Raw genomic sequence first — 24565 nt, 5'->3', positions numbered from 1 at the left:
GAGCTACTAATGCTGATTACTTCACTCTCCATCGAATTCTCCATGTGGATTGTCCCATGTACCCCTACCTACATAATTTGTTATTTTAAGATACATGATATGGGCCTAATATCGGGTAATAAATAACCATTCTACATTTTGAGAAAGGATGTTCTTGCTTCTATGTTTAAGACAGGTATTCTAATGTTTAATTGTACCTCAACCATAACACCCCAAGGCCTTTCCTACTATACCAAATCATCCAAACGAACACCCGGTTCATTCCCTCCCCCTGGCCAATACCCCTCCTTCTATACAGCCTGTCCAAATAGGCCTGTAAGACTGGGGGAAACGATAACATCAGCCAGTGCTTGAGCAAGATTGACGAATGAAACAGTGCAGTCAAGCAGACAACTAAATAAAGAGGCAGGAAATTGGAGTGCCTATTATGACCAAGTTTTTGCTCACCCTTTGCCCTCCCAATGCTAGGTCAGCGGCTCAAAGGTCTGTACAACGATTTCCTGATAAAGTTACTAAATGGGCTGTTCTGTTTGAAATGCATACACCCCCTATAGAAGATATAACCTTAGTCTCCCACACAGGGGGTGTCGATTTTAAATGGAGTCGCCCATTTAGGTAACCTCATTTGAAATTCACACTCCCTCAGTGGAAGATTAAGGTTCTATCTTTCATACGGGGTGTAAGGATTTCAACTAGAATAGCGCAATCTAGGGCTGCATGACTGCCGGAGGTTTCGCTTGAAAACATTCCCTTTAAAACATAGCCTGACATCCCGTTCATTTAATGTGGCCTGAAATAAAGACTGCTGAGGCGAGGGGGGTTATTGTGTTAAATTCATGAGGCTATCAATCACGTCTCGTCAGTCAGAGGACAGTACAAAATGTGCACACACTAACGCACAAACACCCCAGTTCAAGGACTATGTGTCGTAGTGGGAACAATTTTTAGCCAACCAAATCATCACAATTAAAGATTTTTACCATATTGACTTTTTGCCAACTTTATTTGTTCACAAAGTACAAATTTGATTTTGTTTTTGTCTATTTGGGATTTCTACATTACCCATTGAGGTCCGGTACGCTGTAGTAAAAAAAGTCAATGTTGGGCATCAAAAAAGATGTCTCACCCTTCCCAGAATCCTTTGCAACATGACACATCACCTCATTAAATTAAATTGACACTACCATTACATTTTTGTACTTTGTACAGGTTCCCTTTGTTTTCAAAAAGACTGGCTAAACATGGGTCGATAGTCAAGAAATAAACATATTTTGCAAGATCTGGATGTTCTCTGTTCATCGAGGATTCGAGGTACTTCTATCAACCCATGTTACACTATAGACAGCAAATCAGTATTTTACAGAAAATTTAAATGGAAGAAATGCATTGTGGGAATTGTAAGATATCTTCTCCGGTTGGGCATATTTAGAAAGAGGGGGTTACGCTGAAAGAGACAGCAACTGGGGACACCCCGGTTGTCATGAAGTCCTCATTTGGTTTGAAAAACACACAAAAATGTCCCCTATAGGCAGGATGCACCCCACACATTCACACCCCAACAACACGCATATCAAATTTATTTTAATTACAAATAATATCAATACAAATCAGATAGCTGCGCTTTAATCATGCCCTTCGAGACACAAACATCTCAACTATCATTTTTCGTAGTAAATTACAAAATGTAATAACGAAAGAGCACACTTGACTGTTTATCTTATTGACCAAGTTAGAATAATAAACACGGAAAAGGTGCGGGTGTTGAAATACTTGGTAAGTCATGATCACAAGTCATAATTTATTCACTGTAAAATGTATAAACATGAAAGATTTAGATGCACAAATCGTCGTCAGCGAACGAGAAAAACATGAAGTTAAACACCTTCATCCATCTCCAAACGTGTAATAGCTGCTTGAGTCCTGCTGCTGACAAGACAAAATATTTTTGCATCAAAATGAAGAAGAACAAAAACTAATCAAAAAGAGTGATGATGGCATGATGTTTTGTATATTATACTTTTCACTTTTCAGGTCAAAATGTCTCTTTGGTGAAAGTTGGAATTATCAAAATTTTATGGAGATGGGTAAACAAAATTGAAAGGTTTCAAACTGAAATTCAAAGTTGAAAGCAATTTCTGGAACTTGGAAGATATTCTCCCATAAAACAATGGGACTGGAAATCCTAATCTCGCAAAATTGTCACCCAACGTATACGCAGTTACGCACCCAGGCATTGCCAGTTTTGTTCCCGAAAATGCTGTCCATTCTTGAAAATCTAAAGTACAGGTGAGTTACATGTAAAACCCTGATAATAAGATGTCCATGTCAAAAATTTATTTACAGCAAGAAATGTTCACATGAATGAAAAATACTCACAAGTTTAAATAACATGTGACAATATGATATACAATTTGGAAGAACAAAATAAGTAATTAAATACCGGGGTAACTAAGAATTTCATGCTCAGGCAGCACTCATGTTTATTTCAACTTCATTATAACAAATGTAGCTATTCTTAATTTACATAAATTATTTTTTCTGCTAAAAGAAGGGGATTCTTTTTCAAATCACACCACAATTTGGTTCAATATTTTTTATAAATTGCTTGTTTTTGGCATAAGTATATCCAGTCAGTATTCTTTTGAAAAAAAATTTTCTGCTAAAAGAAGGGGATTCTTTTTCAAATCACGCCACAATTTGGTTCAATATTTTTTATAAATTGCTTGTTTTTGGCATGAGTATATCCAGTCAGTATTCTTTTGAAAAAAAATTTTCTGCTAAAAGAAGGGGATTCTTTTTCAAATCACGCCACAATTTGGTTCAATATTTTTATAAATTGCTTGTTTTTGGCATGAGTATATCCAGTCAGTATTCTTTTGCAAAAAAATTTCTGCTAAAAGAAGGTGATTCTTTTTCAAATCACGCCACAATTTGGTTCAATATTTTTATAAATTGCTTGTTTTTGGCATGAGTATATCCAGTCAGTATTCTTTTGAAAAAAAATTTTCTGCTAAAAGGGGATTCTTTTTCAAATCATGCCACAATTTGGTTCAATATTTTTTATAAATTGCTTGTTTTTGGCATAAGTATATCCAGTCAGTATTCTTTTGCAAAAAAATTTCTGCTAAAAGAAGGGGATTCTTTTTCAAATCATGCCACAATTTGGTTCAATATTTTTATAAATTGCTTGTTTTTGGCATGAGCATATCCAGTCAGTATTCTTTTGAAAAAAATTTTCTGCTAAAAGAAGGGGATTCTTTTTCAAATCACGACACAATTTGGTTCAATATTTTTATAAACTGCTTGTTTTTGGCATGAGTATATCCAGTCAGTATTCTTTTGAAAAAAAATTTTCTGCTAAAAGGGGATTCTTTTTCAAATCATGCCACAATTTGGTTCAATATTTTTATAATTGCTTGTTTTTGGCATGAGTATTATCCAGTCAGTAAATTTCTTTTGAAAACTGTTCAATTCTGGAGTGTTCAAATATATTGAATACATACTTATAGTTGCAAATGACTCCATTCTGTATGTAGTTTTCAGTTCACTCCGATAATGATGTCATGCCGTTTCTACGCCTAACAATTGTTTGTATAGAACGACAAGTTTAGTCGTACTCTTAGCACAGCAGTACATGATTTTGACTTGCCAATATGCTATTCCAGTTGAAATCCATACACCCCCTGTGGAAGACACATCCTTAATCTCCCACACATGGGGTGCAGATTTCAAATGGAGTCACCCATTCAAAAAAAACCTTTTGAAACTCACACTCCCTGTGTTGAAGATTAAAGGACATGTCTTCCGTAAGGGTGTACGGACATTAACTGGAATAGCCCATTTTGACTTGCCAATGAAAAGATAGAAATTTGATTTGTCGCCACTTGCCACTCTCGTTTTTGGTTTGCCCACATAGTGGGTATGTAACAAACAAAACAGGCTAAGGTTCAGTGTGGTACGCCTATGTTCACATCACATTCAATCACTTTTAATGTTGAGGAATGTACCAGGCACAAGATGTGTGCGAGCTTGCTTCCATCAACTTGCATGTACTTCATTTGTGCATTCAAGGGGAGGGGGGAAGCGTGAGATCCAAGATATGTGCAATCTATTCAATATTAAATAGATTTTCTTTAACTGATATCCATTCTTTATAACATACAATTTGTCTAAATCCCATATTCCATGTTATAGCCCTACCAGTAAGGGTGTACGATATTGGCGCTAGGCGACAATATCGTGAGAAAATATTAATGATCGCAATGCGATAATTCTCACTACTTCATCGATGACCCCACGATAAACTATAGACTCACCAACTCCCAAATGAAAGCTGAATAAAGTCACCAATTCGGCAATAATATTCTAAGTTTGTAGTCAGATTTTACCTAATTTGCCGTAATCGGCAAGATACATGTATCTGTACATTGAAATGAAGAGGGGAATGAGGAGGGAAAGAAGATTGAAAATTATGTAATTAAAACGTTGTATTGATTATGCAGCATTATTTTAAGCCTTTACTACAATTTGTTTGAGTTGTAAAATTTATCGCGATATGATCGATATCGCGATAAATTTTACTGCGATATCGCGACATGGAAAACCCTGGTGATGCCCATCCTTACCTATGTACTAGTGGCATAGCCAAGGGGGAAGACAAGGGGAGTGCCCTCTTTCCCCCATCCCTACCCCATGGGATGTTGGCCATTTAAGATTTTAAGGCCTTTCGCCATTTCTTGGCTATGCTACTGATGCCCACCTCTCCCCTAATTTGTACATCATTCATGAAGTCATGTACGTATACCCTTTGAAGTTGAACATTCATACAAATTAGAAAGTAAAGGTATACCTGGGCTTGAATTTCAATGTTTTTGACCCATGGTTTTGACCCCAGCTTCAGACCTTCCTTGATATGCTAGTAATTCACTTGCCTGTATTGTTCTTTTTCCCCCATTTTAAGTTATTATTATTATAGTAAGCACCTGTTTAAATGACTACAATAAATGCACCTGCCCCCACCAATTAGTTCCCTATCAGGATGGGCGATCCTGACCCTTAACATGTATATGTAGGCCTAGCAACAAAATCGCCCACAATCTTCAATTCTTCATCATTAATTGTGTGTGACAGTGATTTTTAATACCGGTTCTTATAGTTTGTGAAAAACTGACCGGCTTTGAAGATTTGCACAATAAACAGGTTTGAATAATACACGAAAAGAAAATTAAAATCCTGAAAATGTACAATATTCAGCAGAAATCCCCAAACATGGAGGGAGAATGCTGTATTTACAATTTATATACATGTAGGAGGTGGTGATGTAAAATAATACAGCACTGATAATAACATTAAATCCTGGATCAACACACAATGAGCCAAAATATTCTCATATCCACTTGCGAAGTTCAATGACCTTCAGCTCAAAAGTTGACCTCATGTTGGGCAGTATGGGTTTTTGTACCCAACATACTCAAAGGTCATTCTCCCGGGTCATTCTATGGACATAGAAGCCTATTGGGGTAAAAGAAGCTGAGTAATGAGCATGTATGGGCTCTTCACACACTGTAAAGCAGTAGCTCTATGACCTTTAACCTGTCCTTCTCTACATGTAGGGGTCAAAATGTTGGCCTAAGTTGATAAATGATAATGTCATCATCTTGGGAAATTTTGCTTGACATTTTAACCAACTGTGATATCAAATGATGGTCAGTATAAGCATAGACTCTAGAAAGCTAATCCTAACCCTTTACCTAACCCTAATCTAAAGATTGGTACCCTATCTAGAAATTTAAGAAAATATTACAACCATTAACCTTTGCTTGACAGCATGCAGCAGAAGGCTGGGGAAGACAAGGGGGTAGATCCCAGTCATGCTCTTCAAGGAATCCCAGCCCTACAATCCCAGCCCAGCAGATATAGATTTAATAGGTATTATGTAACCACAACCCTTGAAGTCTTTGTCAGAAATCCCACACCTGACAGTCACCGAAAGATACTAAAAATCAAACATGATACACAATACCCTAATTTCAACCTTAAACTTAGAAATCCCACTCCTGACACCAACATAATCTAGTTAACTTGGTGGAGGGTACCTAATACTTCCTGAAGTTCCAAATGTTTATCAAAGATTGACTAAGGGACCCTGGTCCCATCCTGAAGGCAATGCAAAAAAAAGTGCACAATATGATTGAGGTCATCTTGTTCCTGACATCTGATAATTGAGAGACTTCAAGTCACATAATTTTTCAAGATTCCAAAAACCTTGTTTAGAAACCAATGAAAATAATCCCATTTCTGACACAAAATATGGTAAAAAGAGATATCACAGGGGGTACAAACCCCAAGCTATATCTCTGCAAAAATATCCCACTCCTGACATGTACAAGACAGAGGATCGGCACTCGGCAGGATCTATATTATGACCACTGCTCACACAAAAGATTGATGCTGATAATAGGGGAGCATATAAATCCTATTCCTACATGCACTGAAAGAATCCTCCTCCTTGTCCTCCTTGTACTAATGGATGAGGTACATTCAGGATATTCCACATGTAGTTTACATCATCATATTACGTATGTACCTATGTATTTTACACCCACTACTATGAAGGAAGGGAGAATCTACATCTTTCTTCTTCTTTATACATTCAATGTTAAAATATATAGCAGACAATAGGCCTACATGAGGCCCAACCCCAACATAAATCTCTGCAAGAATCCCACTCCTGACACCATATAGATTTGGCATTCATATTCCTTGCAAGAATCCCACTCCTGACACCATATAGATTTGGCATTCATATCCCTTGCAAGAATCCCACTCCTGAAATCATATAGATTTTGCATTCATATTCCTTGCAAGAATCCCACTCCTGACTCCATATAGATTTGGCATTCATATTCCTTAGTAATGCATAGACTGAAAAAATTCTGAAAGAAACCATACCCACACCTCCAAAGTTGAGATGGGTAATCATGGGTTTAGGTTAGGTTTCCTCATCCACCCCCGGGCATCCACCCATTGAAGCAGATCTGCATGAGATTTGGGCATTGTTCATTTGAAAAAATCCCGAGATTGACAGAATGCAATCTAAACTTAGGGGTGACAAAAATGTTCACTTCAGTGTCACAAAGTTTGTGTGCACTATCAGAATACCAACAGTAAATGATATCAATATACTAGTACAATTTATTTGACATTGAGAGTTGAATCACAAGAGGTCAATTTTGAAGCATTTGCAAAATATTGCACTGATATTGTTTCGAGATATATTATACTAGGCGGTTACCTGTATATTATATAAACATATCAAAAAAAGTAACTGACCCCCCTTAAATAATGACCATTATTAAAAAACGGCTGATTGTATTACAAATCTGTAAAATGCATTGGAAGCAGAATTTATTTCTGCACATTTTGACACCTCATTTGTAGCAATTGACTAAATATTGACGCCACAGCGCACATTTAAATCAACGTATCCCAAGATCTGAAAGTTGCAGTAAATTCTATTGATTTTGCATTCAGTGTAATGGAACTAAATCTGTGTAATGATATCTGAGTGTTTTTGTATTGTAAAAATTTGTATGTAAGTGCAACTTTCAAATCTGGACCTTACTACATTAAATTGACCGGTGTTTTATTGTTTTCTGGGCTATCGTATCAAATGAGGTGTCAAAATGCGCAGAAATAAATTCTGCTTCCAACGCATTTTCCAGATTTGCAATACAATAGTCCCTTTTTGAATAACGGCCATTGTTTAAGGGGGGTTAGTTACTTTTTTTGATATGTTTATTATATGTGCCAGAGTCACATTTTGTCAATGTCATCCCAGAATTCTGTGACATCTATACAAAACATGATGAAAGTGTAGACAAACTTAGGACCCAGGTTCTCAATTATTTTTCTTTGGGTATCAAATAAAAATTTGGCTAGAGACTGGATGATTGCAAAGTTGCCATGCTTGTTGCAAATTATCACAGAAGGCCATTGAGGTCAGGTACGCATGCACCCATGAAAAGTATAATGAAGTTGAAGTTGATCAAAATTTTGTTGAACCTTAAATTCATACAAGGTGCAAAGTTGAGTCCTTTCTCTGACTACATGTACCTAGTACTTTAGCATTGTTAATATTTTTGGTTGTGAACCATCACAGGGTGTGTGGTGGGTAAGGTCCTCACGGGCTAGATCTGACCGGGGAGCTGATACTCAGGCTCCCTAATTGAGAACCCCTGTTTTAGAATATTTTTAATATTTTCTCAAAACACAAACTTATTATTTGAGATTGTCAATTGCTGCACTATGACACATTGAAGTTTCAGGAACTAAATTCAAATCACATAACTGTCTACATTTGCTTGGTTTTCAATATTTTAGATCCACAATTATATCGCAGGTCTAGACAATATACAATTCCAACCAAAGCTGGCTATAGTATTTACAGACATGCACATCAGATTTGCAATCTCACTTTTGATGGTTGATATCACGTCTCAAGATCACACTTAGTTAATATTCAGTGGCACATTTTTAGCCAAGTTTCTGTTGACAACCACTCAATGTTTTTTAAACTAAATTTGCATATTTTGTCAATTTTCCCCCCAAGTCTTACAGAAGAATGCCTGAAATCAAAAAGATGTTATTTAACCTGTTTCTTGACAGTGTCAACAATGATGGCAAACAATACCAAAACTATTGCATCTCATTAACCTAAAAATGTCAGCAGGCATGACGTTTGCAAGGTTGTGAGCTTGACATTGACAATGACATTAGCATCTTGTCAGTGTGGACTTGATTTGTCCTGGAGTCAAATTTAACCCATTTTTGCACGATTGCCCCGGCCGTACTTGACTTGTTGTTGTCTCCCCTAGAATATGGTATGTGTGTATGAAGGTACCACGCTAACACAGTACCAAGGTCTTTCTTCACGCACGAACTGACCATTTGCCTGACTGTAATATCTAGGTTTTAATGATGTGCAATTGAAATCACTAACTCGTTAACAAACCTACCTTTGTATCTGGGTTTTGCGGGCTTCGCAGTAGGTGACATACTGCTTGGTTTCGGTTCCATCGGGCTCCTTGTTGTACTGTTAACTCCACTTAGTCCTGGATTGGACTGAGAACTTGGTGTCAAACTTGTTGTAGGGGTAGCCTCAGTCGGAGGAGGCGGCGGTGGCGGCGGCGGAGCGCCTGGCGGGTTGGCAGCCATGATAATTGAGTAGTCAGGCTACGTTCTACTGTTCCACATACAAGAAAAACCTCAACTCGGCTAATGTTCCTAAGCGTCTATCTCAGCTATTTCAAATCCTTGGCGTGCAAGATTTCTTCGTTGATAGCAATTGTTCCTTGTAAGTCCAATAAGCCCGTTTTAGCAGGAAAACCACCGTGACATACCACAGAGTACGTTAAAAGGTGTTTATAGAGCAGGTATATTTACCATTCAGAACTGGTTTTACTACCTTTTTACGTACGACAGAAACCAAAGCAAACCATGCTAAAGGATTTCTGCACAAGTCTATGAGGCACAGAGCATTATTCATTATAGGGTGCACAATGTTGTGAAGGTCACGCGGGCACTGTCTGGCACAAAATACCTCGCGTTCATACATTTTGCTATTTGTGTAATTTGCATGTGTATTTGGAATCAACTTACTTTATTTATTATTTGGAAAATATGAGGATACGGCTTGTGAAACAAAGCTCTATCTTGTTGTTTATTTGCTAAATTACAACCGTGTAAACTATGTCGTCCCTACAGTGAAAATGGAAACGCTGGATAATCATGACGTCATTAACTTATGCAAACATTGCAGCACTGTCTCGGTGTCCTTACTGAAGGTCATTTAAGGACAGCGACCTCAATCCCTGCTCCAAAATACCAATTATGTCAAGTTTTCAGGGATTTGGGAACATTATTTGGCTCGTTTTTGGTCGTGATTATATGGTTGTGGATATCTGGAGTAGATATGTGGATGCAATCAACGTAAATTCGGAGATATTCCTGGCGATATTTCATGCGGGCTGAACTTGGCGATCGTAGTATTGATTCACTGGCCGGCTAGACATACGTGCAGTGCTGCCATTGCTCTTTTTAATAACAAGCAAATCCTTGAATTGTTAAACGACCTCCAGTTTAACAAAAGCGTGGACCGTTATTTTAAGATTGTGAATTTGGATCAACCCATAAATGCATGTAATGTGACCGTTATATGGGGATTTATATCAGGCGTGTCAATATTGTTACTCAAGCACAACAAGACCACGAGACAAAATACATGACATGTATATTCTTGACTACACCAGCATGACTAGTGGACTATCCAGAAACTAATTGTTGATCGATTTGTGTAATGTTTTCGTTTGATTATTTTTTAAGGGTCGTTGTAATTTAAAGCATAACCGCCTCCGCAATTTCTACTATAAAATGAAATCGCGCAGTCAATTTAGAATACAGAAATCGTACACACGCGCTACGTTAATGAAACCGTACGAAAAGCTTGAAAACACTTCTAACATATAGTCTTACACCCTCAGCGGCACACATAAATACATTAGCCCAAATAAATTTGAGTTCAACAGCCGGGGAGATGTTCCGGGCAGGAGACACAGAAGAAAAGTGTCATTTTTTCAGTTATTACTTTTACATTTCGATTTTCTTGAAGAAGGAGGAAAAAGGGGAAATAAAACGTCGATGCTTCAACAATATTTTTGCTTACGTAATTGTTCATTGTTTATAATTTAAAATTCAAACAAACATTAATGGTGCGTTTTATTGAAGGGTTATATAAAATGTTGTTTTCGAATGTATTTAAGTAGAGAAGGGATTGTACTTTAAAGGGTTTTGTTGAACCTTTAGTTGTTTGTCACTCGTTTATCCATCTTTTCTTATTTAGCGGCAATCATTTCAAGTCGGACCAGTTGAGGCGACATAGCTGATAACATGTTTCGGTCATTGTCCCTTGTTTACATGCAAGTTGTCATGAATAAGGGGCCTATCAATTTGTTGCATATGGGTTCACCAGTGCCGTGAAGATTTAACTCGTGGCTAAAATAAAAGCCTGATATTACATAAGAAATAGTAAAATAAATAAAAAATATACTTACATGACTTGGTGTTTGTTAATTACTTTCTATGTACCCTCTTTAAGGGACGGTTTCAAAATTCGACCGGCGCGGTTGAACCGCATTCGGGTTTAGAACAACAGAAACCTGCCCCAACCGCACGCGGGCAACCGGCGGTTGAGTTTTGAAGCCGCCCCTTACACATTTAGAAGGTCCACTCTCTTGTAGGCCTTAATGTATTTATTTTTATTTACTTATTTCCGGATGATATAGCCTATGTCTATATGGTGTTCGTAATCTGATATTAACCAACATTCTTCTTTAAAAGTTCCTACAATCATTTTAAATTATTCCATATTTAGAATAAGATTTTTTTCAAGTGCCTATTTCGTTTTTGTGAGCAATGTTACCGTGTTTCATTTTTTATCATAATATTTGCCCCAAATACTAGGCTTCAGTACCTTTTTTTTCTGTATGAAGCAGTAACTCTATAGGAAATCAATCTATATAGTTCTCTGTAACAAAATTGTTCACGTCTAGCACTGAACTGATTTGACGATGAATAAAATCACTGATGACATTAAAATGAAATATAATTATATAAAATAGCATTATAACAAAAAATGGCCTCATATCTTCGATTTTGGTGTACCTTCGGGAATCCTTTCCTCTCCTCTCCTCTCCTCTCCTCTCATCTTATCTCCTCTCCTCTTAACTCATCTTATCTCTTCTCATCTCCTCTCCTCTCATCTCCCCTCCCTCTCCTCCTTATCTCGTCTCCTCTCCTCCTCCTTACGATGAATAAAATCACTGATGACATTAAAATGAAATATAAAATTGCATTATAAATCATGTACTTTTGGGAATCCTCTCCTCTCTTATCCTCTCCTCTCCTCTTTATCTCCTCTCCTCTCCTCCTTACGATGAATAAAATCACTGATTACATTAAAATGAAACGATAGCATTATAAAAAAAATGTGGCCTAATATCGTCGATTTTGGTGTACCTTCGGGAATCCTCTCCTCTCTTCTCGATCTCCTCTCTATCTCTTCTCATCTCATCTCATCTCCTCTCTAACTCATCTCATAGTCATCTCCTCCCTCCCTCCCTCCTCCCCCCCTCCTCTCCTCTCCTCTCATCTCATCGATCATCTCATCTCATCCAATTTAAATACATGATCCCTTTCAGCCTGCTAATCCCTCATTTTACCCCACGCCTTTTACCCTACCCAGAGCAAAATATTATCTTACATGATGGCGATATCATTCATTATCATGTGCATTCTAAACCAGATTTGCGCATACATATTTCAATGCATCATGCCATCATACCATTGCATTAGACATGACATTGGCCTTCACTTTACTCATGTCTGACAGCGAAAAAAAAGAAAACAGCATGCACCGGTCCTCTGTATAATCTGCTTATGTCATGCAGGTTGAAATCCCGGCTAAAATATCCCCAGTCAACGTTTTCAAATTATGTCCCTGCCCTGTGAAAGCCAGTATAACATAAATGTTAATTTTACGTAATGTTATTACGAACAGATTTGTCGCAAACCAAGTATGTTATCAACATGTGTATCTTCAGTAGATAGCAGAATTGTTACCTCGCGATTGACCTAATATAAAAACTCGTTAGCCAACATAGTACATTTGCACGTACTTTCACTTATCTTTGCGTTCATGTTTACTGTAATATTATTAACTTCATTATGCATTTTTTTATCTGCCTTTACCGTGACATTTTGTTTGTAGATCCTTGAATAACACTAAAATTACGTGTGTAAATGTCGTGTGACGGGCGCATGCATTCATGCTATAGCTATATAGACATTGACAAGGGATATGCTGAATAATTAATATACTGTGGGGGTCGAAGACAGAGTTTCTTGTTCCAAGGGGAAACGTGGTAATTTTCTCGCGGCTGTTGAGGCCTTAAAGGTCTGTGTTTATTTTGCATAGCAAAACAGTAGCTCCTCTGAGCAGTATCTAATGACTAGTTGATGGATGAAACTATGTATTATTATTCATTTTATAAGATGATGACGATGATAATGATGTGCTGCAGCTTGCAGCATCAGATGATGGCGAGAGATTTAAAGGTGGAAATGTGTTATACGCTCACTGGTTGCGAACAAACTGCCCTTCCTATCCAGAGTGAAGGTGCGGTATTGTACTTGGTTGGTTTTAGGAAAATCACAGAACTTTTAAAAATAATATATTTATTCGTTGTTTTTTTTTGTTTTTTTAAAAGGTTTATCAATGAAGCTACTTTATATTAGGCCCTAAAGTAGGCCTAGGTACAATTGCCCGTACAATTGACAAAGGGGCAAACGCAGATCACACCGAGTGAAACTTTTGGGAGAGTTGACATGTTGAGGTGTCCTATGATTTACTATATTCAAATGACTTTTTCTATTCCTTAGTTTCTCCTTGACTCTTTCCCCTTTTTTCTTTGCCTTCGCGATTTTTATGCCTCCACCGGAGGCCTCCACCGGAGGTATTATGTTTCCTGGTTGTCCGTCCGTCCATCTGTCCGTCCGTCCGTCCGTCCGAGCTTGCGGGTGCAATATCTCGGAACTGATAAGATGTACAGTGATGCAATTTGGTGGAGGGATGGTCATTGGCGGTCTTCAAATTCCAGTAGGTTTAGTTAGTGGGTCAAGGTCACCCAAGGTCATCTAGGGGTCATCTGAGGTCAAATTGGCAAAAAACGTCGTATGGGCATGAAACTTGGTGGGTACTGTAAACATTTAGAACCAATTTTTTTGAGGGTCATTTTGGGGTCATCCGGGGTCACCTAGGGGTCATCTGAGGTCAAATAACTTAAAACTGTCGTATGGGCATGAACCTTGGTGGGTACTGTAAACATTTAGAACCAAGTGTTTTGCGGGTCATTTTGGGGTCATCCGGGGTCACCCAGGGTCATCTGAGGTCAAATAACTTAAAACTGTCATATGGGCATGAAACTTGGTGGGTACAGTCAACATTTAGAGTCAAATTTTTGGACGGTCTTTTCGGGGTCATCCGGGGTCACCCAGGGGTCATCGGAGGTCAAATAACTTAAAACTGTCATATGGGCATGAAACTTGGTGGGTACAATCCACATTTAGAGTCAAATTTTTGGACGGTCTTTTCGGGGTCATCAGGGGTCACCCAGGAGTCATCTGAGGTCAAATAACTTAAAACTGTCATATGGGCATGAGACAAAATGGGTCAAGGATCTTTCATTTGTTACACTTTTTCTAAAAACCTACACTGTCATCTAGAGATGGCCAGTTCCTAGTGAAATTGCACCAGTTAAAATGATACGCGTCAAGGTGGAGGCATTGCGGCCGACGCTTTGCGTCGAGAACCGCGCAAGTCGAGAACCGCTCTAGTCTCTTCTGGTTTTTTTCCATCTCCGGTCGAAACGCCCATCACGGTTTGACACTGAGTTACACCTAAATATTCAATATGCTCAAAACATGATCCATTTGGTATAATTACCCAGCAAGCACAAAACGTTTTCGACATCTGCAAAAGGTTATAAAAGGTTGTTTGAAAACGTTTAAATGTCGGGTTATATAAAGGGTATATTAAGGGTATAAAACGTTTTCATAACATTAAAAAACATTTCCTGATAATCAACTGCTCAGCAAACACAAAACGTTTAAATGTCGGGTTAGGCCTATATAATGGGTATAACAACGTTTTTATAACGTTCCAAAAACATTTTGAAAACTTGATACAAAACATTCTAAACAGAATGTTATTTTGGGGTTGACAAAATATTTTGCGAAAAACGTTTGGCCAAAATATTTGCAATAACGTTTTATAAACGTTTTTATGACCTTTATATAATTCGACATTCAAATGTTATTAAAACGTTTTGAAAAATACATTTTAAGAACATTTTGAAAAAATGTTTGCAAAAATAGTTTACAATAACATTTTGAAAACATTTTAAAAATATTGTTGTAGTGTGTTTTCATACCAAACGTTTTAAAACGTTTTCATGACCTTTATATAACCCGACATTTAACGTTTTACCGAAACCAAAAGCCAAAATATAACTTTTTTAAAACGTTTGTGTGTTTGCTGGGTATCTCATCAGCCCAAACCTTAATCGTCCTACAATTACCCGTGTTAACTGAGGTGTATTTGTATATAATATATGGAACATGCAATATCATACGTCCAACCGTATATCATCGACGCACATGAAAGTACGGTATGAGTCCGATCGACACCTTTCATTGAATAATTCAGTGAGCCCAGCGCAAGTGTAAACAAAATTCCTCGCCGCACCCGGTACCGTGTAAAAAATAATTTTTTTTTATAAATTGCTTAAAAGTGAAGGATAAGTCATTCAAATTGTCATTTGGTATTTTTGAAATGACAAATTTGGCAAAAAAACGAAGTAAACAGCAGTACTGACAAAGTTGAAGCCCCATTCAAATACATGTAGCTAATTAGTATCTAAATTAAAGATTCGTGTAAAATGTCTTATTTTGTCTTAAATCACGGCTTTCGTACGGTGTCCCATCGATGCCAAAAAAAAAAAATCAAAAATCAAAAAAAAAAAAAAAATTCAAAAAAAAAAAAAAAATTCAACAAAAAAAAAAAATTCAAAAAAAAAAAACAAATTCCAAAAAAAAATTAAATTAAAAAAAAAAAAAATTTCAAAAAAATTTCAAAAAAAAAAAAAATTTCAAAAAAAAAAAAAAATTAGAAAAAAAAAAAAAATATTCGTAATGAAAAAATAAAAAAAAAAAAATTTCAAAAAAAAAAAAATTAGAAAAAAAAGGTGGAGGCATTGCGGCCGACGCTTTGCGTCGAGAACCGCGCAAGTCGAGAACCGCTCTAGTCTCTTCTGGTTTTTTTCCATCCCCGGTCGAAACGCCCATCACGGTTTGACACTGAGTTACACCTAAATATTCAATATGCTCAAAACATGATCCATTTGGTATAATTACCCAGCAAGCACAAAACGTTTTCGACATCTGCAAAAGGTTATAAAAGGTTGTTTGAAAACGTTTAAATGTCGGGTTATATAAAGGGTATATTAAGGGTATAAAACGTTTTCATAACATTAAAAAACATTTCCTGATAATCAACTGCTCAGCAAACACAAAACGTTTAAATGTCGGGTTAGGCCTATATAATGGGTATAACAACGTTTTTATAACGTTCCAAAAACATTTTTGAAAACTTGATACAAAACATTCTAAACAGAATGTTATTTTGGGGTTGACAAAATATTTTGCGAAAAACGTTTGGCCAAAATATTTGCAATAACGTTTTATAAACGTTTTTATGACCTTTATATAATTCGACATTCAAATGTTATTAAAACGTTTTGAAAAATACATTTTAAGAACATTTTGAAAAAATGTTTGCAAAAATAGTTTACAATAACATTTTGAAAACATTTTAAAAATATTGTTGTAGTGTGTTTTCATACCAAACGTTTTAAAACGTTTTCATGACCTTTATATAACCCGACATTTAACGTTTTTACCGAAACCAAAAGCCAAAATATAACTTTTTTAAAACGTTTGTGTGTTTGCTGGGTATCTCATCAGCCCAAACCTTAATCGTCCTACAATTACCCGTGTTAACTGAGGTGTATTTGTATATAATATATGGAACATGCAATATCATACGTCCAACCGTATATCATCGACGCACATGAAAGTACGGTATGAGTCCGATCGACACCTTTCATTGAATAATTCAGTGAGCCCAGCGCAAGTGTAAACAAAATTCCTCGCCGCACCCGGTACCGTGTAAAAAATAATTTTTTTTTATAAATTGCTTAAAAGTGAAGGATAAGTCATTCAAATTGTCATTTGGTATTTTTGAAATGACAAATTTGGCAAAAAAACGAAGTAAACAGCAGTACTGACAAAGTTGAAGCCCCATTCAAATACATGTAGCTAATTAGTATCTAAATTAAAGATTCGTGTAAAATGTCTTATTTTGTCTTAAATCACGGCTTTCGGCTGAACCACTCGCAGGCTATGTTATTAGCACATCTATGACAATAACAAAGGTACCAAAATCTGAATTTTGATGATATTTACAATCGTCCGGATGAGCAAATCACTGAATGGGCCTTTAAGAGGAGCTTGGCTAGCATGGTTCTATTCTCAATTGCTCATTATGCATGTTATCATCATCTCATGATCTAATTGTGAATCGTTTCAAGGTCAAAGTCAAGTATACGTCTTAATGTTAATTAAAAATATATAATTGTCACGTTGACCAAGGCCAAGGCTATGTAACCATGCATTGGCCAATATAACCAACCTTGATTGCAGGAGATTTCAGGCAGTTCAATTAAAGAGTGAAATGTCACTCTTTTGGCTATAGTGATCACTCTAATTAGTGGAGTGAAAATTCGCCCTTTTTACAGTGAATTTCGCTCTTCCAGAATACACTCTGAGTAAAATGTAACATTATGGTGTCTGCCATGATATCTTTTCAACAATTTTTAACAATTTTGATTTTTGCGTCACAGTTCCCCATTTGAAAGTTGCCCCCCCTCCGGAAAAATCATAGCTAGGCCTATTATAATACTGCGTAACGGTTTTAAAGTTGTTTTAACTTAAAAGTTGATTAAAGAGGAAATTATAAAGAGAGCTTAAGGGGACGGTCACCCACCTTTTCACAGCAGTGGCGTAGCCAGGTTTTCGTAACCGAGGGGGCACAACTTCTAAATGTACCGACGGAAAAAATTTTGGCCGACGGAAGTTGTGAATTGTTTTGACTCCAATTTTTTTTTGGCCAGTGCCCGGTCCCCCAACTCAACACAAAAGTTGGCAACCATGAGAGTTACCAAATAGCGCGGAAAAGGGGTAATGTTTTTACCAGTAGCGAGGACCGCGAAACTGGCAAAATAGGGGGTATTTAATTGGGACTGCCCGCGAAATTTGACCGTGAAATCAGCACAATAGGGGATAATTATTTGCACTGTCCGTGAAATTTGGGTAAAAGGGAAAATCCGGTAATTTTATGTCAATATTTAGTGTCATTGAAAAGGGGTGTTTGAAATTCTGGTCATTGAAAACCACAAAAAAGGGGTTGTTTTTGGCCAAATTTGGTCCTTGATTTTACATGAAAAAGTGGGGTAAATTTGCTGAAAAATCATTGCAAAGGGGGATCCAAAATTTATAAAAAGGTATAGGCCTACACAGCAAAAACACTGTTTAAAATGTCGCTGTTTAAAACGATGTTGTTCAAACTTTGAACAACATTGTTTAAAAGACAGTCCTTGAATTTTAAACAGTGTGTGTTTAATTCATGAATAATACCAAAAAAGGAACTTTTAAACAACGTTGTTTAAAAAAGATCAAATTTTGCAAAAGAGGGGCTTCCTTCCTTGAAATCAGGGTCAGATTCATCATCATGCCGGCGGATGACTATGTGATTGACTTGCTCCAAAAGTGGGAAATGCCAGACCTAATTGATACATTCAGAGGCGAGTGTTTGGTTTAAATATTGTTTGATGTGATAGAGTATTATATGAACACACAGTTGTGTGTTGTACGTATGCTAAATGATGCAAGCTGTGCAGTATAGGCCTATGCAGCCATGATATTATAGGGTTGGGCGAATCTGAACTTTTTTTACAAAAGTGATTTAAAACGAGTTGTTTCTATGGCCAAATTTAGCGTAGAACACAAATCCGTCAAAATTTTTGATCTCCGATGACGTTTGACCCCCCTATTCAAAAATTCAAAATGGCTGCCAAAATAACATATTTTTGCTTGTTTCTGGCATATTTTAGTAGATACATAGCTTCAATGTGTCTTTTTATATGTTTTGGGGGTTAAGAAACACAAATTTGACACTTCTGAGATGATTATCTCTATCCTGTACAAGTTTAGTCGCCAAAAATTCAAAATGACTGCCAAAATGACGTCATTTTGCTTGTAATAGCATATTTTAGTACATACATGACTTCAAATAAGTCTTTTTTATATGTTTTTGGATCTGGGAGCACACCTTTGACACTTATATGAAGAATTGGAGTACCCTGTACGAGTTATCAGTTGCCAGATATTCAAAATGGCCGCCAAAATGATGTCATTTTGCTTGCAATAGCACATTTTGACAGATACATGGCTACAAATGTATATTTATCTATGTTTTGATGTAGGGGTACACAAATTAGACACTTTTAACATAATTAGCAGTAACATACACGAATTGTGAGTTGCCAGAATAAAAATACCATCCAATTTTGTTGAAGAAAACTGCTGAAATCTACTTCTCTAAGGAGTAGAAATATAAACAGGGTTAGTTCACATGTGCTTAATATGGTATGTCATTGCATTTGTAATTTCTACTGTGACAACCTGCATTTTGTATTTTACAATAGGATATTTTTCAACAAAGTATCAATATATGCTGACAAGTTTGGTTCTGGATACACATCATTTTGAATGGATTGTCTCAGTTCTTCACCACTTTCTACAATGCGAACATCAAATTTAGCCAATTCTGCTTCATATTCTAGATTTAACACTTTTGTCGACATAGCTGTCTCTGTCATCTATTCCCAGGATATCCATCAATGGGAAAATGAAAGCACCAATCAGCTGAGAATATTTTTCAATGCAGGAACCAATTTCTGTACGTGGACACCATCTGCCAAGTCTATGATGGACACTGCCGATGACACTAGAATTCCTTCGCAATCTCAGCAATCCTACCAAATCTATTTGATATGAAACCTTTGAAGCGATGCCTTGTGTCTCCACCCATGAAGTTTATTCATTATAGAGGGATATGGAGTGAGCTGCATGACTTGGAGATAGTAGCTTCGAATAAGGGCCAATGTTATGGACACTAGATCCACGTGAGGTGAACACTTTCTCTACGGCAGTCATGTTTAGCAGCTTCTGAACACCAATTTTCTGTTCAATGTTTCTGAGACTTTATCAGCTGCATGATCTGCGCATTGTGGTGGGTCCACGTCGATCAGTTCAAACCCGTCAGACATTCACACCACTTATTAGCAATGCTGATAAACGCCTAAAAATGGAAATGGGCAAGAAGAAGTTCTGACAGTGTTTCAGATGCAATTACCCGCAGACGGTTAAATATCAAAGCGACTAACACTCGTGAAGAAAACAGAATTGAAAATAAGGAAACTTGCTAGAATCATGAAACTTCTAGATGCATGTACTGTGATACATGATTCTATCAATATCCTTGCACACTTAACTGAAAAACAACAACTTAGCAAAATCAGGGTTACAGAAGCCCCAGATATTCATCAAATGCGACCAATGAAAGTCGACAGTAGATTCAAATGGTGAAATTTTCGTGTGAAGAACTGACAATCCATTCAAAATGCAAAGAAACCAGAATCAAACTTGTCAGTAGATATTGATATCCTAGTGTAATACAAAATGTAGGTTACTCTCAGTTACTAGAAATTACAAATGCAATGACATGTCAAGTAAACACATGTAATATCCCACTTACATTTCTACTCCTTAAGAAGTAGATTTCAGCTGTTCTCTTCAACAAAATTGAGATGATATTCAGTGCTGGCAACTTATTATTTGTATATGTTCCTGCTAATTACCTTAAAAGTGTCTAATTTGTGTTCCCCTACATCAAAACATAGATAAAGACATATTTGTACCCATGTATCTGTCAATATATGCTATTACATGCAAAATGATGTCATTTTGAATTTCTGGCAACTGATAACTCGTACAGGGTACTCCAAATCTTCTTATAAGTGTCAAAGTTGTGCTCCCAAATCCAAAAACATAAAAAAGACTTATTTGAAGCCATGTATCTATTAAAATATGCTATTACAAGCAAAATTACGTCATTTTGGCGGCCATTTTGATTTTTTTGGCAACTTAACTTGTACAGGGTACAGATAATCATCTCAGAAGAGTTAAATTTGTGTTCCTCAACCCCCAAAACATATAAAAAGACACATTGAAGCTATGTATCTACTAAAATATGCTATTACAAGCAAAATGACGTCATTTTGGCGGCCATTTTGATTTTTTGGCGACTTAACTTATACAGTGTACAGATAATCATCTCAGAAGAGTCAAATTTGTGTTCCTCAACCCCAAAAACATATAAAAAGACACATTGAAGCTATGTATCTACTAAAATATGCAACAAACAAGCAAAAATATGCTATTTTGGCAGCCATTTTGAATTTTTGAATAGTAGGGGGGTCAAACGTCATCGGAGGTCAAAAATTTTGGCGGATATGTGTTCTACGGTAAATTTGGCCATAGAAACAACTCGTTTCAAAAAAAATATGGTGATTCGCCCAACCCTAATGATAAGTACAGTGTGAGAAAGCATCAAACAATATTTAAACCAAACACTTACCTCTGAATGTATCACATTCACACTGTTCATGCACAGATGCATGGGGCTGATGTGCATGGTTTACAGTCAGTTCTTCTTGCCCATTCTCCCAAGTAAATTAATTTCAACAAACAAAAATGTTTTAAACAATTGTTTTAAACAACAGCCATAAACAGCTTTAAACAAATGTTTCTTTTAAACATTCGTTGTTTAAAATACTTTAAACAACTGTGTAGGCCTATATTTAAACAACTAAAGTTAAACAACCCAGATGTTTAAAAACTGTTGTTTAAAAAATTGTTCAAAATTTTTAACAATTGGATGTTTAAAGTTTAAACAACCCAAGGTTGTTTAAACTTTGAACAGAAGTTGTTAGAGTGACCGGCGTAAACAGTGTTGTAAACATTTTAAACAGTTGTTTAAAATATTTTTTACTGTGTACATTTTCCCCAAAAACACCTACAAAATTTTGGTCCTATCATAAGATTCATCAAATTTACTTCGATGACTGTTAAATGTCAAAAATATAATTTTTTAATAATTTGTCATAAAACTTGCATTTAGGCCTATTATTGATATCAGAAGGATATACCTCGTATTATGCAATTTTTGAATTGTCTGATGTGCTCTCAGGTACAAAAAAAAAAAATCAGTAATTTGCTCATCCGGAGGATTGTAATGGGCCTAATCATCAAAATTCAGGTTTTGGCATGTGTTAGTGTGTGCTACGTTAAGGATTCAACATAGCCTGCTGCTTTAAAGACTTATCCTTCACTTTTAAGAAATTTATACACAGTTTTAATATTTTACACTTATGCTGAAATCTCTGAATAAGCCTTTTAAAAGTGATGAGGCAAAACGGAGAACAGTGTATACAAACTCCTTTTAAGATGAACAATCTTTTCCATAAAGCAATCTTTTAAATGTGTTTTTTTTATATCACCACCTCTGTTTCTTCAAGCTTCATAAAATAGGTCCCGAAAGGAATGTGTGGAATATTTTATAAAGTCATGTCTTTCATAGGAGGAGTATATAGGCCTAAATTCCAAGTGGAATATACCCCAATCGACACTTAGTAGTATACACCCTATACCCCACCCCGACACAATCTATCATGATATATACAAACAATTAACACTGGTATTCCTGTGTTCGAATACAAATGAAACGTCAAAGTAGTTTTACCATTGCCAGGTAATACCATTGTAAAATAGTCCACTCTTCTGCGAGGGTCATTCAAAAAGTTCTACCTTAATAATTCATCATTGCATATCTGTTATCTTACGTGTCAGGTTAGTGAAATTACCCATGATTATACTCTCAAATATCGGCTACAAAATAAAAGTTATTTGATAAAAATATGATTTTTGGTTGTATAGATATGTTGGGTAAAAGCGAATACATGTTTGGTACGTCGGAAACGGTTAAAACTGAAACCAAAACTGTAGTAAACACGGTAAGCATCATATTGTAGCTTATAATCTCCATAAAAATGTTTTTGAGATGCAGTTGTCCAACTGCTTACTCAGGATAAATATTTTGTTCCTATTTGAGCTCCCTGACATGCCTTTGAACTTCAAAACAACTAATACGTTTATGAGAAGAAAACATCGAAAGATTCAACACTGACACACAACACAAATGTTACTGAAATTTGCCAGATTTCGACCAGACCATGTTTCAGGAATCAGGGTAATTCATAATTACGTCCTTATTTTAAGCAAAGGATACATCTTGACGTGGAAATAAGATGAACAATTGTTTGATAACCTTGTATATATACTTATACAAAAAATATGCATAAGACTTATTTGATTATAACTTATGACCCATTTAACAACCAAAAATCACATTTTCATCAAATAACTTTTCGAGTTATTTCAACTTCCTAGCACTTACGATAACAACGTTATGATGATGGAGGTAGAACTTTTTAAATGACCCTCATACAATACAGGCAGAGGCTAGAGGTACATCCGATCAACATTGTAAACAAAGGAAAGAGAGGAAGAGAGAGAAGGGGTATTGGAGAGAAGGAGGGAGAGGGTACGTGTCTCTCACATCATTTGTCATTAGACTACTCCGTAGTTCACTTGCCCATTTTGCATACTCTACACCTATTGCATTTATAGACGAATGCAACGTGCCAAGTCATGGTCAGGATTTGGTCGGCCATTATTGGGCCCCCGCATGCACCAAACTGGTGTTGTGAGTGCCCAAATTGGGTGGATTAAACCCGCTTAAAATTCCATGTTAGATTCTTTTGTGTTGTAAACTGTCATCATTCTTTTGTCTATGTGTAACACCTGTGATATAATGCAGTTTAAAATACCTCCAAGGCCGCATCATTCCACATTTTTAGGTGAGATAGAGCCGACGACGGGGACCCAGCTAATGGCTGCCATTGAGGTGTAGGAATGCGTGAAATTGGATTCGTCTATACATTTGATTTGTATTAATTTGCGTACAATAATAGATTTTCACATCTGATCCTTAGTCACCGTACTCCCTCTGTTAAACTGATAGACCCAAACTCAGAAATGTTGAGTATAAAGTGAGCCCTCATTATAATTATGTCATGATATGTTGCATAATTATACAAATATACTGGGTTCTAACCCTTTGCATGATCATTTATTGAATACTTTACTAACTGAATGTGTTCATCATGATTAAAAACATATTCTTATTTTTCATCAATCGACTATAGTCTAGTAGATCATGTCAGAGAGACCAAAAAATTTTCGACCCATGTAGCATTTAAAATGTCACATTTCTATGCGCTTCGCGTGCATTTATATCATGTTTATCCCGGTACTACCATTCTGCGAGCAAATTAGCGAGGTGGCCCATTGGAAATTCCCCTTTTCTCCTCAAACTTGGTCAAAATCAGATCTATAATGATACTCTCCATTAAGGGTAGACGAGGTATTGTTGATCGAAGCAACCTAAAAATCGATTTTCATTATCTAGATCAATATAGGCCTATTATTGAAAAATAACACCTTCATATTTTGCAAAAGTTCATTCTACAAATCGTAGCCTATACTTTGCAAACTTGCTTGATTTATTTTTGTTAATGAGTTATACGTTTTACAAAAGTGTTGTTGTTTCAGCCCTATTTACAACATAACTCAAGAACCGCAGCACCTA

At 36.4% G+C, this 24565-nt stretch overlaps 1 protein-coding gene across 1 annotated transcript in view; it reads right to left on the bottom strand.

Annotated features, from left to right (window-relative positions):
• LOC140154123 (uncharacterized) overlaps positions 1-9849 on the bottom strand; it is a 265827-nt gene extending 255978 nt beyond the window's left edge. Inside the window, exon 1 of the mRNA XM_072176729.1 lies at positions 9018-9849. Within this exon, the coding sequence (XP_072032830.1) occupies positions 9018-9216 (199 nt within the window). The 5' untranslated portion in view covers positions 9217-9849. The remainder of the gene's footprint in view (positions 1-9017) is intronic.
• Between the last annotated feature and the right edge of the window lie 14716 nt (positions 9850-24565).

This window comes from Amphiura filiformis, chromosome 6 (genome assembly GCF_039555335.1).
Source record: "Amphiura filiformis chromosome 6, Afil_fr2py, whole genome shotgun sequence".
NCBI lineage: Eukaryota > Metazoa > Echinodermata > Ophiuroidea > Amphilepidida > Amphiuridae > Amphiura > Amphiura filiformis.
The sequence above is the reverse complement of the archived record's forward strand: the minus strand, read 5'-3'. Positions and strand labels throughout refer to the sequence as shown.